We start from the raw sequence: 17,087 nt of genomic DNA, 5'->3' as shown, positions 1-17,087 counted from the left end.
ATGTTGGTTTCCCCTAATCACCCATTAAACCCTAGCTAAGAGACTACTCACTCATTATCATATTGATCATGCTAGAAAGGTTGTCAATCATACTAACATAATGAAACATGATGAATAAATGAAAGTAATTAGCAATAATTAAAAAGGGATTAAGAGATTATACCTACTAATGATTCCAATAATAAAGCAAGAATAATAGAAGTACTTGAATCCTAGATTGAGAGGTTGTCAATCTCCCAATAATAACCCAAATAATCTTCAATTACCCAAAATAAAGTAAGAACAAGAGAGAGATTAAAGAACTAAAACTTGGATTAAAACTTGATTAATACTTGATTACAATATTGAAGAGAGATTTGATTGATATTAACTACACTAATTATTGATAATAAGAACATGCTCCTCTAATTAGCCTAATGGGGTATTTTTAGTGAAAATTAGGGAGGATGCATTAGGGTTAACTAAGGGCTAAACTAGTAATTACACTTTTTAAGTTGAGCAAGGAGACTCCGGTATTTTCTGAGAGAAGGGCTTCTCTAATCGTAGCTTGAAGAATGAAAACGATCGCATGAAATCCGTGCGGATGGGAGTCGGGACGGCCGGATCTGGGCTGGAGAATCCGAGCGGATCCTTGGGCAAGACGCTCGGATTGGCGAGGGGTAATCCGAGCGGATTCCTTTGAGGGACGCTTCGGATTGGGGGCTGGACGGACGGGCGGATTGTATACAATCCGTTCGGATTGTCCGCAGCGTCAATTCTTCTTCTTTTCTTCCCTTTTCTTCATGAATTCCTTGGGGATTTCCTTGGGGACTCAAGGATCCTTTTCTCAACATTGCTCTTCTACTATGCTATGTACAAAGGCCTTCTAGTCTTGTCTCTCCTTGATGCTTGGTCATTGAATACGATCAATTTAGCCTCGTTTTGCCATGAAAATGCAAGATTCTTACTCCTTTCCTACCAAGGGATCAAAATCTCAAAGAATATGCAAAACAAAGAACTAAAGATAAGAAATGACCCAAATAGGCACTAAAAAGCATGAAAACAATGGTAATTCGGGGGCTAAATATGCGCCAATTATGGTCACATCACCCCTCCACCTACAATGTCATCTTGGAAAGACCGTGGCTACACCAGATGAAAGCAGTCCCCTCAACATATCACCAGTGCATAAAGTTCCCCACACCATGGGGAGTAGAGACAATAAGAGGAGATGAGGAGGAAGCTAGAGGCTGCTATAAGAAGTCACTTAAGTGCACTGCCAGCCCTCCCGCATAGCAATTACAGAAGCAGCCTGTCCAGAACGAATACATCGAACCCCTAGCAGAAGAGCTGGATCAAATCAACCTGGACAAGCTGCACCCAGAAAGAATTGTGCTCATTGGAGCAGGATGCACATGAAGCTTGAGACAACAACTAATCAAGTTCTTACAGGATAACATGGATTGTTTTGCATGGTCACACGATGACATGATAGGAATAGATCCGTCCATCATAACGCATAAGCTTAGTGTGGACTCAAAGTGTAAACCCATCCAGCAGAGAAGAAGAAAGTTTGCAGCGGAAAGAAACAAGGTGATCAGCCAAGAGGTAGATAGTCTGCTGGCAGCAAAGAAAATAAGAGAAGTAAAATATCCAGAATGGCTGTCTAACGTAGTGTTGGTGCCTAAGAAGAATGGGAAGTGGAAAGTATGTGTGGACTTCACCGATCTCAACAAGGCATGCCCTAAAGATCCCTTCCCGCTGCCTCATATTGACGCAATGGTAGATGCGACAGCTGGATATGAGATGTTAACATTCCTGGATGCATGGAGTGGATACAATCAGATTAAGATGGATCATGCAGATCAAGAGAAGACGACATTCATGTCCGAAAGAGGAATATATTGCTACAACGTCATGCCATTCGGCCTAAAGAACGCATGCTCCACATATTAAAGGCTAGTTAACCGCATGTTCAAAGAGCAGATAGGAAGAACTATAGAGGTGTATATTGATGACATGGTGGTGAAATCAGAAAAAGCCAAAGATCACATGCGGCACCTGGCAGAAAAATTCAACACCCTCAGGGAATACAAAATGAAGCTAAATCCATCTAAATGCACCTTCGGAGTATCTTCTGGCAAATTCTTAGGCTATATTGTAACTGAAAGAGGGATAGAGGCCAGCATCGAGCAGATCAAAGCCGTCTTACAACTAGAGTCACCTGAGAAGCCTAAAGATGTTCAAAGACTAGCTGGAAAGGTAGCAGCCCTGAGTAGGTTCATTTCAAGATCTTCAGATAAGTGCAGGCTGTTTTACGACGTACTAAAGAAAAGTCATAAGTTTGAATGGACTACGGATCACGAGCAAGCCTTCAGAGAGCTAAAACACTACCTCAGCAGCCCGCCAGTACTGTCGAAGCTGGAGCCAGGAGAACCGCTATTCATATACCTGGCCATCACAGAGGTGGCAGTGAGCGCTGTTCTGGTCAGAGAGCAGGAAAAGGAGGAGAAGCCAGTGTGCTACGTGAGCAAGTCTCTGTTGCCGGCAGGGACCAGGTACACATCTCTTGAAAAGTTAGTGTTAGCACTGGTAGTAGCATCTCGCAAACTGCGCCCCTATTTTGAGTCCCACACCATACATGTTGTGACCAACTACCCGCTAAAATCTATCATGAGGAAGCCTGAACTATCAGGCAGAATGTCAAAATGGTCTGTACACCTCAGTGGGTACGATATACAGTATGACCCCAGAACAGCAATCAAATCACAAGCACTGGCCGACTTCGTGTCAGACTTCAGCCCAAGCATCCAGAATTTGGCAGATGAGGAAATCCTCACCTTAGAGGGGAGCAAGGAGACAGAGGTCTGGCAGATGCACATTGACGGAGCCTCCAACCAAAGGGGGGCAGGTGTGGGATTAATCCTGCGATCACCACAGGGAAACCTGATAGCACAAGCAGTAAGATGTGAATTTAAGGCAACCAACAATGAAATAGAGTACGAGGCCTTGATATTAGGAATGAAGCTAGCTCTGGAGTTAGGAGTTAGGCACCTGCGCATATCTAGTGACTCTTTGACTAATAGTTAATCATCTGAATGATGAGTTTATAGCCAGAGACTCAAAGATGATTGCGTACTTGAAAATAGCAAAGAAATTAAAACAAAAATTCGCAACTTGCAAGCTTAAGCAGATCCCCAGAGATCAGAATGTGGAAGCAGATGCCTTGGTAACTCTGGGGGCAACATTTAAACCGACAGAACTCTCCAGCATTCCAATAGCACACATGCTGGAGCCCTCTATCCAGAAGGCGGATGAAGGAGATAAGGAAGAACTGGAGGATCCACAGAGCGGAGAAGGAGTCCAGGCAGCTGCACAGGTAGATGAGGACCCTCGGCCAACCGATCAGTCGCCTGACCAAACGCCTGAACAGGCAGATGACTGGGATTGGCGTACACCTTACCTAGACTGGCTGCGTCATAGCAAGCTACCAGATGACAAGAAGGAAGTAAGTGATTTCAGAGTGAAGGCCTCTAGGTTCATACTTATTGACGATACACTATTTAGAAAATCACTGGCAGGACCCTACTTACGGTGCCTGGACAAGGAAGAAGCACAGACTGTGTTACATGCTCTCCACAGTGGCGAATGTGGAAACCATGCAGGGGGTAGGAGTCTGGCAAATAAAGCCTTCAGCAGGGATACTACTGGCCTACGATGAAGGCAGATGCAGCAGAATATGCACGCAAATATGACGCCTGCCAACGCTCAGCACCAATGATTCATCAGCCAGCAGAACCCTTGCACCCTATCATTTCTCCCTGGCCATTTATGGCATGGGGCATGGACATAGTAGGACCTCTGCCACGAGCCACAGGAAACAGAACCTGGATGCTGGCAATGACAGATTACTTCTCCAAATGGATAGAGGCAGAAGCATTCACAGAAATAAAGGACAAACAAGTCATTTCGTTTATTAAACGAAACATCATCTGCAGGTTTGGTATCCCATCAGAAATCATATGTGACAATGGCTCACAATTCATTTCCAACGACATCGAGGGATACTGTGCCAGGTGGAACATCATCCTTAAAAAGTCAGCACGTTGGACTCCAAAGTCCAACGGACAAGCTGAGTCCAACAACAAAATCATCATGGATAATCTAAGAAGGAGGTTACATGAGTTAGGAGGAAAGTGGGCAGATGAATTGCCACTTGTATTATGGTCAGACAGAACGACAGCAAAAGTAGCAACATGTCAAACACCCTTCAGCCTGGTGTTTGGCGCGGAAGCAGTCAATCCATCAGAGGTTCTAGTTCCCACTCACAAGTATGAAAATATGACAGGGGAACTGAATAATGCAGAGATGGTCAAAAGCCTGGACACAATTGACGAGCTACGAGCAAGCGCAAAAATACGTCTGGGTGCCTACAAACAGTCAGTGGCCAGGAGTTATAACAAGAATGTGAAAGTCAGGCTCCTGGAGGTAGGAGACCTGGTTCTCCGAGAGGTGTTTCAGAACACTAAGAATAAAAAAGCAGGCAAATTCGCCTACAAATGGAAAGGACCATACCAGGTAGAAGGAGTTGTTGGCCATGGTGCATACAGACTGATGACTATGGACAGTCAAATCATACAACGTCCATGGAACATACTTCACCTGAAGAGATATTACTTTTAATAATAAGTAGACTTTAGCCTTCAGAATGATGTACTATGAAAAGCTAAAACATTTAGAAATTAAAATAAAAATCCGGTAGTAGGCATACTGCCAATTTCACTCCAATTTCTAGTATCTCTAACTATTTTAAATTTTAAATTACTGCTAGATGGTGTGGTCTGGCAGCGTTCTGGGGACCACAATTGCTCTGGTACCCCATGAGATGGCGACAGGTACTTCACACCATTTTAGTAGATTTTTCTATTTTCAGACTTCTCTAGGTACATCACTCTGAATCCTGGTGTCTATGGTACTTTGAAAGGATATCTAGCAGGACTGTCAACTGCCAACGCGGGGTGACAAGGCACATGCCACTCCAACATGCCAAATCTATTTTCTCCACAAGGAGCACCCTCACCAGGCGAACTGTGGAACATACGAAAGGGAGCCTGGTTGACAGCTAAACACGCTTACCCAGCTACCCCTGATACCACCCCCTGGACGTAGCTCGCACTAATCGCAATTAATCAGGGCCTCAGCATGCATGCACGAACATGGAACGTAGGGATATCTGTGCTAGCAGAATCCTGCAGCGTCCCATTGGTCCTAGAATGACGATAAACTAGCCTAAATTACGCCCTTGTTGGCTTTAAACGTGATGAACACACCTTGCGTCATGAACAAGGTTAAGTAATCCAAAACTGCGGCATACGCCTAAATCAGCCATCGGACTAACACGACAGCTAGCTTAGTCTTGATCAGCCTCTTCAGGATGGCAAGACTGGTCTAAATCAGCCTCTCAGGTTGACACAGCCACTCCTCCTTACATTGTGGCATATGCCTAAATCAGCCATCAGGCTGACACGACAGCTAGCTGAGTCAAGTCGACCTTTTCAGGACGACAGGACTCGCCTAAATCAGCCAAACAGGCTGACACGACAGTTTCTTAAACTAAGAAAATCTAAGAAACAAGCACAAGATATAAATTAAACCTTGCCAAAACTGCGGCAAGGATATTCTAAAATATGGCCAGAACACGGCCTCTGAGTTTAAACCGCCACCTTGGCGGAACAGCCAAAAAAAAGTTTAAAACTTACAAGTCTGCCACCTCTGGGCCAGACTACCAAAACGTTCATTGATAAAAAAAAACAACAACAACTTAATTATCGGTCACATTAATGACCTCCACCTCTGGCACCTCCTCTGCCTGCTGACCTCCTATTTCAGGTACCGCACCAGCTTGCATATCCTCAGCTGTCATAGCTTCCTGAGCTCCACCAGCAGCATCCTGGGACATTCCAACATCACCCCCGGCAGCTTGCTCAGCCAATGCAGGAGAATTCACCTCCCCAACTTCAGGCATCAGCGCACTCAAATCAGGTGGGGTGGGGTAGAGCATCTCCAGCTGCCTCTCCTCCTCCTCTACAGCTTGCTGGGTGGGAGCCTCCTCAAGTGCAGCGCGCTTGCCACTGATTTTTCCCCGCCAGGTGGCATAGGCAACAACATTGGTGGCCAGGGAGATCAGCTCGCTGATCTTCTCATCAAAACGTTTGAGGGAGTCAGAGAAAGTGTTGCACACCTCTTGAGTGCGGGCCAGCTGATCAGCCCCTTCCTTCAGCTTCTTGTTGGTGATTTCAAGCTCAGCCTTGAACTCCACCACACGTTCCTTCAGATCAGACCGCTGCTGCGCCAAGTCGGCAGTTGTCCCCTTCAGCTCCTGGTTTTTGGCGTTGTTGGCACGACTGGTGGTCTGCAATATGTTGATCATCTTCCTATTGTAGAGCGCAGACTGGAGGGTCTGGGGCATGGAAGTCAGAAGTCAGCAAGGAAAGGCAAAAGGCAGAATCTAAATAAAAGCAAACAAACAGGTAGAAGATGAAGAGTATTCACCATGAAGGCGTTGTGCACGTCATTCTCAGCCATCTCCTCTAGGGAGAACTCTGAGAATATCTCCTTCAGAGGAGAGAAGAGCAGCTGGTCGATCTCCGGCCAGTATGGTACCTTGTCCACATTCCCAAAACCTTCTTGGAAATGAGCAGTAATACCTCCGCTAGATGAAGCACGAGGACTGACAGGAGGAGTAGGCGGATGGCGAGACAATGGGTCAACCTCTAAGGGCTCAGGTACAACAGAACTGGAATGGGTAGGAGGAGTCTGGAAGGAAGCAGCGAGAGCACTCCTCTTGGAGGCGGATGCCATGTCAGGACTGGCAGAAGGTCTCTTCCTTTTTGCGCTTTGGAGGATGATTTCTAAAGGATCAACTTTTGAGCCTGCAAGCAGATGTAGTCTCAGGCGTTAGGACAACTAAAGCATTAATAAAAGCTGCAAACTGAAACGATTGTGGTCAGCTCACCAGAAGACATGCTGTGAGCTGATTGAAGAGGGTTGGAAGAGGAAGCAGGTGAAAAACCAAGAAGTGGGTCTGGGAACTTTCTCTCAAATTCAGGGATACTGAACAATTTGCTGCAGGCAGGGATCTTGACACCAATGTGAGTCAGGTCACAGGGGCCTGCACGAAGACGATGAAGTAAGCTAGTAAGCAACGAGATAAAAAAACCAGGTAACAGGGAGACTACTTACTCGAAGTTATGACCCATTTCTCGAAGATGTAATTAGCAGGCGGCTGGATGGAGTCCTTCCTCAAGAAGAAGAAGTCCTCAAACCATTTCTCATCACGGGATGTGGATAAATGCTTGAAGGGAGCCTCCCCACGGCCCCAGAATGAGAATTGACCCCTACCCAGGGACCTGATGTTGTACATATGGGCTAGATCACCCAGGGTGATAGAATTACCAGTGTTTTGACCAGCGGCCAGAGAGTAAAGAAGAACCCTCCAGACGGCAGCAGGAATTTGTGCCATGGCGAAATTATTGGTAAAGATAAAATCTTGAATGAGTTTGGGAAAAGGAAAACGAAGGTCGTATTTAAAAGGGTACAGATAAAAGCAGACCCATCCTGGAGGAAGGGCATCAGCTTTCTGTCCTGGTCCGGGGATGGCAATATCCACCCCTTCACCGAGACCAAGCATGCCCTTGATCGTGGGAATGTCAGCAGCGGTCAAAGCAGAGTCACAGTCGTGGGGATAAGTAAAGAGTCCCCGAGAAGGAAAGGTTGGGTCAGGATTACGGTCAGCGGGTGCAGTGGTTGATGAAGATTGTCGGGTTTTACCCATGGTGAAGAAAGAGAAAATGGAAATTAAAGGAGAAAAGAGGAAGAATACCTGCTGGAAGTGACAACGGAGAGCGGAACAGTGAAGCCGGCGAGGTAAGAGAAGAGGAAGGTTGAGGGTTTAGAGAGAGGGAGAGTTTTTGAAATAATTTGAGATTAATGGAAGTGGAAGGTGGAGGTTGAGATTATAAAGGAAGAGAGAGGAAGTAGGGTGCGAGTAAAGAGGAAATGGGCGGCTGAAATGATGGAGTTGCATGAAAAGAAGTGTAAATGACGGCTTCGGGTTTTTAACATTCGATTACGTAAATTCCTTGCTCGACACCTCGTAGCGTACTTCACAAGAAATTTGGGGCAAACTGTTTGAGCTAAAAATAGCGCAATAAAGGGAAGGCCCACTTGATAAAATATAAGACTATGGGAGGAGTGATAAGGAGGAAGGAAGCCCGTAATTAGAGAAGGGGGGAACAGGCTGGCGTATGCGGAAAGAAGACCAGGGACCCATCAGAGGAGACGTCCAGATCAAAAAAAAGAAGAGTCAGGGAGAAGTTAGGGAGAAGTCAGGGAGATCAGGGAGAATTGGGGAAGACGGCCAAATATGGAAAGAGTTCTTATGGAAATTATATTCCCTTTCCATAATCAAGGTAGGACATATCTAGGGTTCTCACCCTATAAATAGCCAAGGAAGCAAATCAAGAAATACATTCAACACATCCACATATTCACACATTGACGTCAAGACCTCAGCATATTCTCATACTCATATATACGTCCGCCCAAGATCTTGCAGGCCTGATACCTCGTGCCAGCAAGATTAGCACTACGTTACTATTGTAATCATCCTCCTATTCAAGTATAGTGCAATATTTGGAAGGGTATCGTCCCTCCCGCGGTTGTTCTCACATTGGGTTTTCCGCGTCACCAAATCTCACGTGTTAGTTTATATTTCGCACTTAATTTCTTTATTCACGCATCAACATACAAACGATTAATCAAATATCCGACGAGTAAGACCGCATTGACCCGAATCAATCAACTCGGTAAAAAATACCTAAACATTAGCTACTAGTTCATATTTTCAACTATTCTTAACTCGGGATATTAAGCACACTCTCTTATTTTCCAACAATGACTAATGACCTTTATATATAGGTGCTAAGTCCTAACTCATCTAGTAACATAAAGAGCCATTACAACCTTCAAAACTAACTTCTAATATTTACACTTATAACATCCAACATTTAACTATTACATAAATATTAGAGATAGAACATAACTTTGACATAAAGACTCTAAAATTATTAACACATCAATAATGTTTGGGTTACTTCCCAACACAAATAACCAATAAAGCTAGGTATTTTTATATGCCTTGTAATGTGTATAAGGAGATAATATTATACTATATCACATAATTCTTACACCATAGGTTTGAATGTGGATTACACATATTACAAGTTTTAAGAATAAGAGGAAACAATTCACTCTCTTATAGCATGATGGGTCAATAAAAATTCAAGTCGGAAGCTACTTTGTAGTGGGTATTATTATATCTTAATATATAAATATTTTGTTGGATGTCCAAAAATAATTATAAAGTAAATATGATTTTGTTAACAACTCATCATTTTGTTTAACACTAAAACTTTGGAGAGACGGTCTCTCACTAAGTTATTGAGAGACCAACATTTCGTACCCTTTTATTTATATTTCGTACCCTCTTTGTTGTTGATCGTATCATAGTACTTTCGTAACTATTTATATAATAAATTTATCATTAATCATGATTTGTACTTATTTTATTACCTTTAGTACCACTTTTTTTTAAAATTGTACAATGGTCTCTCAATAAAGCTTATTAAAAGACCGTCTTTCACAAGACTTACTCTTTGTTTAAAATGAAGTACATATAGGTTAAAATAGTTTGATAGAGTTTGTAGTTGTAAATTGCAATAAGTTCTAAACAAATAAGCATCGGACTTTAAAATAGGTGCATGGTTATGTTAATAATAACTATAAATAGTTGCATTTTCCATATCTTTCCTTAAATATCGTTCCTCCTCACATCAACTACCTAAACTTACTATGGCCATTATACACAAACTACATGTGAAAAAAATGTTCATGTGTACTCGCCCTTTGTTGACGATCAATTTTCAAAAAGAAGAAAAAATCTCTTCGATTCTTCTGGTTAAGTCTTGTTCGTTAGATCTCTCAAGAAAGCTAGAAATATTTGGCAAGAATTAAGGTAAACACACAAAAAAAAAAATCCAAACACATTGATACTTTTTCGTTTTCAACATAAACATTTTGATGATTTTCTTAGTGCAAATTTTAGTTGAACATCTCACGGTGATATAAGAATATTTTTTTCTTAATGTGTAAACTATGCAAACAACTTCGAATTTTCCGTTTTCTTCGTAACACAAAAAATTTATGTATGTTTTGTACCATAAATTCTCATGTCAAACGCTTTTTTCCAAAGCTTATCGCTTCAATATACAACTCTACACCCTTTAGAAAGGGTAATCCCATTTTTTAGAGAGCATAAAAGACGTTTCATTTCAATACCATGGCAGTATACAAAAGAGCTCATTCACAAAGGGACCTACCACAAAGGGTAACGGAGGAGACAATACCGCAGAAAAGTTCTCAATGCACTGTCACAAATGTTTTCCTGACCAACATTTTTGGGTATTGGAAAAGCGTCGGTGTTATGTGGTCTAAGAATTTAATGAATATATCTTTTAACATTACAGTTGATGGATTTGAAGGTGACCCTAAAAACCAAACAAGGTGCAAGGTAGATTTAAAACCATGGCATTTTTGGGGAAAGAAAGGGTACAAGTCTTTTGAGATTGAAATTAATAACCAAGAACAACATCAACTACTTGTGTACTGGGATCTTCGGGTTGCCAAATTTGCAGGCAGTAGCCCGGAGCCATGTTCGAACTACTACCTAGCACTTGTGTCAGATGAAGAGGTTGTACTTCTCTTGGGTGACTATAAAAAAAAGGCATACAAAAGAACTAAAAAACGGCCAGCCTTGATTGATGCGGTGCAATACTTGAAAAAAGAGATTGTTTACGCGAAAAAAAGCTTTGCAACAAGGGCTCGTTTTGTTGAAGGTAAGGCAGAGCACGAAGTCGTGGTCGAGAGCTCTACAATAGGGCCTAAGGATCCAGAAATGTGGATTAGTATTGATGGCATTATTCTCATCCATGTTAATAATTTACAGTGGAAATTTCGAGGGAATGAGACAGTGGTAGTTAATAAAATGCCCGTCCAAGTATTTTGGGATGTTCATGCTTGGATATTTTGTAGTCCTGGATCTGGGTATGGGTTGTTCATATTCAAACCAGGAGCCCCTGAACTAGAAACAGATAAAGAAGGAAGTAATCGGAGCGGAAATAGTGATAGTAGTTGCGGTAGTACATTTTATTCAACCCATAGCCAAACTACATTAGTTGATTTTTGTCTTTTCTTACAAGCTTGGAAAGTTGAATGACCAACAACATTTATTGATTATTAATTGAATTCTTATATTTGGCTTGTGTATATAACAATTGGCAAAAGAAGTATAAATTAGAATAATTATTAAGGACTTTTTTTTTTCAGGAATCGAGTGAAAATACTATTAGTGATGAAAATAAAATTAGAGGTGATCGTGGGTTAAGCCATTTGGGCTTGGGTCACTTTAGGGGAAAAACCAGACGGTTACGCGGGTTAGGTCGGGATAATCCAAATGCTTGGGCCTATTTATGATCCCAAAACCAGTCCAAATGTGTGGGTCTATTTAGCGGGCCTTATGATTTATGACTTACTAAAGGATAAAAAATACCTTAATACCTTTAACTACTTTTGTAAATACATGCTTAATTTTTAAAATTTATAGTATACGTAAAAAAAATATATATATATGGTCGACCGCATATTAATTGCCCGTTAAAAAAAGATAAAGATAAATATAGCCATTTTATAATGCTTAATCATATACTCGTTGATATGATTTATATTACAAAAACACCTGGTCTTAAATCCTAATGAGTATATATGTGTTCTTGAAAACTTTGTCATAATATTAATAGTACTAGTATTTCGACAAATAATTATTAATAAACTTCTCCTCCTTTAATAAATGCAGGCCAAGCAAAAATTTGGGCCACACTCTTGCCCCAAACACCGCCGTTCTAGGTCGAAGTCAACAATAGTCACAGACAAAGTCAATGAAAGTTAGAGTCAAAGTCGAGTTAGAGATGAGTTAAGGTTGTTTGTGTCTTAAGGGTGGGCCACGAATAGCGAAGGGGGTCACGCATATCGGTAAAACATACTTTGGATTGCAAACCCGTAACAAGAACTAGGAGGTGCGACACTTGCGCGAGCCACGTCTGCTGAAAGTTGTTTTTCGCATAATGCAGTTTTCCCGAGGCTTTAAGTCTAATTCGATTCCCATTCATTCATTCAATACTTTTAAACAAAACCTTATTATCTCAAGGAAGAAAACCCCAAATCTCAAATTAATTAAGGATCGCCTTAATCATTCGAGAATTCAGCAATTGGATTTGTGGTTGTTGTATGTTGATCCCATCTTATTATCTTTCTCATACTATGATTTGGTCTTTATTTATGCACTTTTAACCCCTTAACCTCATTTTGCATGTCAATCTAGCTAATTATCGTCATTTTCATAGTCATTTGCTTCCTATTTGCTATTCCCTCCTTTTTATGGTCGTTTGTTGGAAAGGAGCTATTGGAGCAGTTTTAGCATGATTTTGGGCTTAAATGAAGGCAAATTGACTCACTTGATGATTGGCAAGGAAGAGGAGGCGAGGCACAAGGACCCTTATATCAATAAAAAAATACTTGGGATGGTTTGGATGCTAGCCCCCAGAAGTTGTTGGTCAACAATGACAAGAAGGGACCAATTACAAGAGAAACTCACTCGGACCCACACAAATAAGTGTTGCTTTGGCTTTGAAACCATGATAGATGGAACGGCGTCGAAAAATAAAGTGGTCTAGGCTTTTGAATAACTCGATTCGGAGTCCGGATATGACTCCTATTTTACAGTTGGAGCCCGAGCTGAGCACCGATCGGCCCGACACCATCTGAGCTCGTGGGGATTGTTAGGCAGTACAATATCACCTTGCTCCAGCCCCAAGGGTCCATCAGAACCCTTTAAAGGCGACAATTTCTCTTATTTGGGCCAACACCTCATTAAAGCCTATAATTAACCCTAATCTTGTAGCCACTATATATACCCTACTTGTAATAATTCTAAGGTTGGTTAAGCCCTCTTAGATTAGAATAATGCCTTCCTAGTTAGAAGATTAGCCTCTCTCTAGATTAGATTAGACTTACTCTTTCCCCAATTAATATAATCTTTCCTTAATTACTCTTACTTCTAGATCTAACATTGTTTTTGGATTTCTTTGGGTTTATGCTTGAAGACTAGTGACAAGTCTTCATCTTTAGTTAGGATTTCCTTCCTTTTATTGCTTAATTAGTTGGTAATGCTTCTTAATCCCTCTTTAATTTCTTGTTCATATTTCATTAAATTGTTTATTACTTGTTTTCTGATCATGCTTAATTTAGATTATTTGTTTGTTGTCGTTTTTTCCTTCTTGCTATGATTAATGATTAGTATTCTTAATAGGGTTAATATGGGAGTAAGGGATGATTAAAGGATATAATTTATGCTTGTTGAGTCTTTCAAAGTGGATTGATTATTGCGGTTTCAACTACTGCATACTAAGTGTTTGATGAAATGCTTGTTTGATAAACTTTTATGAATCTCTATCTATTCAACACTCCTATAAGACCGAGAGCCTTACGAGTTATTAGACTATGCAGTATGTTGGTGCATAGAATAGTTGTACGCAAGAGCTAACCCGAATCGACCTACGTAGGGCCGTAAGATCGAGAGCCTTGGTCTATAGTCTGACTATACCATTGACCGAATTTAGACTAACATGTGTAGAACCCTTTGATTACTCCTATAAACCCATGACACCCTAGTGCTTTCATTTAATTGTTTACACCTTGTTATTGTTACTTAATTTCATTAGTTTAGCATTATAAACCCTAAATCCCAATAATCGTGACATTGACACATATTAGAATAGATAGACTTAGAACACAAAGCACACCGTCCCATGGATCTACTCCGACTTACCACTTACTCGTTGCTTGTTGGATTTATAAATGTGTTTGATGGACCGTGATGACTAAACTCTACATAATACTACTATATTTCAAGTTGGTCAATTATATTTGAGAGCCCTAGTTATTGGAGATTTTGGGATAATTTTATTTATGACTAAACGGAGAATCTGTTTTACTAGTAAGTTATTATAAGACTATTGGTGGTATATGTATTATTATTGGTTGTGTAGAGGCAAGGTGCAAGTAAAGGTTATTATTTACCAACTTTAGGAACTATTGTGGTTAAGTGCGTCATGTGATTGTGGTTACGGTATTGGTTATCTTCTTGAGCCTGATTGTGTTGATTATATATATTAAATGAGGTTGTGTCGATTGGTCTTGAGATGATGAATGGTGGATATTGGTTTGCTCGTCAAAAGGTCGCAGTGCCTAGTGTTGTGGCCACTATGCTTCCACCTGAGCCGATGATCTTGGCATGTGATTAGAGGTTAGTGTGGAACTAATGTGGGTGTCGTTATCTCGGCTCCTCCCGTAGTTCTCTTCCTAGGAGAGCCTAAGAGTGTAACACCCCCATTTATTTAGGAGCTTTTAGCAAGACATTTCCAGATAAATACAGGTGTTACCATCTCACTTGCCTGAGGTAGTAAGTATAAAAGACAAACAATTACCAAAGTACTTTAAGACGATATAATAAAAGTGCCTCAAATGGTTTTATTACAAAAGTTCCAGCGAATAAATATGTAATATAAAATACGTTTTAAATAATTGCAGCGGAAATAAAATAAATAGTGTCTGAATAATTTAAAGTGATCTCTAGACTCTGACGAAGGACAACATCCCAAGCTCCCTCCAAGCATCCAGCACATCACACAAGCTAACCTGAAATTAATCTGCTCCCCAATATTTGGTTCATCACAGGTGTTCACGAATACATAGTCAATCACGAGGTTGAGTAGGATAACTAAACAACAATAATAATAATACGAAAACCTGCAATAAAATATAACCAAGAACTCAAGCCAAAAGACCGTCACACACGGTACCACCGTGTGCCAAAACCACACGCTACAACCGATACAACACAACACCGTCACAATGCGAATACTGCTCAGGTCCACGGCCAACCCCATGCCACCGTGGCTGACCGACCAAAACCGCATAGTTCTACGGCACCCTATGTCCCCGTGCATGGCCGACCAAATAATCTCAATTGCAATGTCAATCCTCTTCCAAGATACCAACCAACCACAGAGAACCAACCAACAATAATAATAATAAAATGATTATAAGATGCTCAAGACAGCAATTATAATAATATGCTCAAGATGATATAATTATCATAAGACAATGCAACCAACAACTTATCTCATGCCGACAATACAACAATAATCCGTCTTATAAAGAATCCTTCAATTACCAATTAAACATAGTGAGTAGTTAACCTACCTTTAGCAAATCTTCTCAATTCAACAAATAAATTTAAAAAGCTTCTTCCCGCAAATCCACCACATAATCAATCAATTAAATTATATATGATTATAAACTATTCTTATTAATGAATTTAAGATGTAAACTACCCAAAACAATCCCGCAAAAATCGTCACAAACACACCCCCATAACACGGCTGACCCGACGGTGGTCAACCCATCGGTCAACGGCTCCCCCCACGGTCACGGTCCAGTCAACGGGTGGTCAAAGGTGCGGGTCAAAGGTCAAACGTAAAGAATTGATGAGAAGCGATCAAACAACTTACCACAATTAATTAGCGCGAGATGTAAACTCTGTCTTAAGGTTGTCGCACAAAATAGCTCTTCCTCACAAATTATATGTTGAGTTTTTGATGTGGAATAAATATGATGGTAAGGCATGAGTTAGATATATATATGAATTGGTAGGTGGACGTGGAAAGTTTTACAAAGTTGCATATATTATTAAACTAATGAAAATATCTAGGTAGCATAGATAACACCCAAACCACATACCACCTCCCCTTCACTCTCGGTCCAACCCGTGACCACACACGGTCCAACCCGTGGTCTTGCACCCGGTTCTTATTTATTTTATTTTCCTTTTTCTTTTTACGACAACAATTATTATTTATTCACATCTTATAAAATATTAATTATTAATTATTAATTAAAATTGCGGAGTATTACAGTCTTCCTTCTTTAAAAAGAACTTTGTCCCGAAGTTTACCACACTACCTAAACAATTAAAATGGTAACCGACACACTTTAGTTAAATTACTATCATCTAAGACCAAATTCAAACGTTGTATTATATTCTACCCTCGTAAAAGAAAAGGTTACGTCCTCGTAACCAACATACCTTAAGTAAATAAATGTCGATACTTCTCCTTTATCTCAGCTTCAGTTTCCCAAGTAGCTTCCTCTACATTATGATTTGACCAAAGAACTTTCACCAATGCAATCTCACTATTTCTAGTCTTCCTCACTTTTCTGTCCAAAATTTCCATAGCCACCTCCACATAAGATAAATTCTCATCCATGTCAATTGTCTCAGCTGCTAACACATGAGTAAGATCACTCACATATTTCCTCAGCTATGAAACATGAAAAACATTATGAACTCTTGCCAAGGCTGGTGGTAGTGCAAGACGATATGCCACTTCACCAAGTCTTTCTAAAATCTCATAAGGCCCAATGTAATTCTGACTCAGCTTTCCTCTCTTGCCAAAACGCATCACTCCCTTCATTGGTGACACTTTTAATAATACTTTGTCTCCCACAGCAAACTCAATCTCACTTCTCTTCAAATCTGCATAACTCTTCTGTTGATCTTGTGCAGCTCTCATCTTCTGACTGATCACATGTACCTGCTCGACCATCTATTGGATCAAATCCGGCCCCAGTGTCACGACATCAGTGACATCGTCCCAACAAACTGGAGTCCTACACTTCCTCCCATACAAAGCTTCAAAAGGTGCCATACCAATGCTAGCATGATAACTGTTATTATAAGAAAACTCGATCAAGTCTAACCTCTCCTCCCATGATCCTCCAAACTTCAAAACACAGGCTCTCAACATATCCTCTAAGGTCTGAATAGTCCTCTCAGTCTGTCTGTCTGTCGCTGGATGAAATGCAGTCCTCAT

General features: G+C 40.9%; 2 protein-coding genes across 2 annotated transcripts; one reads left to right on the top strand and one right to left on the bottom strand.

The window, feature by feature from the left end:
* The first annotated feature begins 10,378 nt into the window (after window positions 1-10,378).
* LOC141619469 (uncharacterized) lies at window positions 10,379-11,314 on the top strand. Its single transcript, XM_074436486.1, has 2 exons — window positions 10,379-11,234; window positions 11,274-11,314. The coding sequence occupies exons 1-2, from the start codon at window positions 10,379-10,381 to the stop codon at window positions 11,312-11,314; spliced, it is 897 nt and encodes a 298-aa protein (XP_074292587.1).
* Window positions 11,315-16,301: 4,987 nt separating this feature from the next.
* LOC141619468 (uncharacterized) lies at window positions 16,302-17,087 on the bottom strand. Its single transcript, XM_074436485.1, has 3 exons — window positions 16,975-17,087; window positions 16,710-16,794; window positions 16,302-16,535 (listed from the first exon to the last, which is right to left on the bottom strand). Exons 1-3 carry the CDS (start codon window positions 17,085-17,087, stop codon window positions 16,302-16,304), a joined length of 432 nt encoding a protein of 143 aa, XP_074292586.1.

Source organism: Silene latifolia, chromosome X, assembly GCF_048544455.1.
Source record: "Silene latifolia isolate original U9 population chromosome X, ASM4854445v1, whole genome shotgun sequence".
Lineage (NCBI taxonomy): Eukaryota > Viridiplantae > Streptophyta > Magnoliopsida > Caryophyllales > Caryophyllaceae > Silene > Silene latifolia.
Note: the sequence above shows the minus strand (reverse complement) of the source record. Positions and strands in the feature narration are given on the sequence as shown.

Excerpts from the sequence above, each read along its gene's own strand:
- LOC141619469 (XM_074436486.1), top strand. The coding sequence starts at position 10,379 with ATGGCAGTATACAAAAGAGCTCATTCACAAAGGGACCTACCACAAAGG. Across the intron at positions 11,235-11,273 it reads AAATAGTGATAGTAGTTGCG|TTGATTTTTGTCTTTTCTTA; the intron begins GTAGTACATTTT and ends AAACTACATTAG.
- LOC141619468 (XM_074436485.1), bottom strand. The coding sequence starts at position 17,087 with ATGAGGACTGCATTTCATCCAGCGACAGACAGACAGACTGAGAGGACT. Across the intron at positions 16,795-16,974 it reads GGAGGATCATGGGAGGAGAG|TCAGAAGATGAGAGCTGCAC; the intron begins GTTAGACTTGAT and ends ACATGTGATCAG. Across the intron at positions 16,536-16,709 it reads AGTTTGCTGTGGGAGACAAA|CTGAGGAAATATGTGAGTGA; the intron begins GTATTATTAAAA and ends CATGTTTCATAG.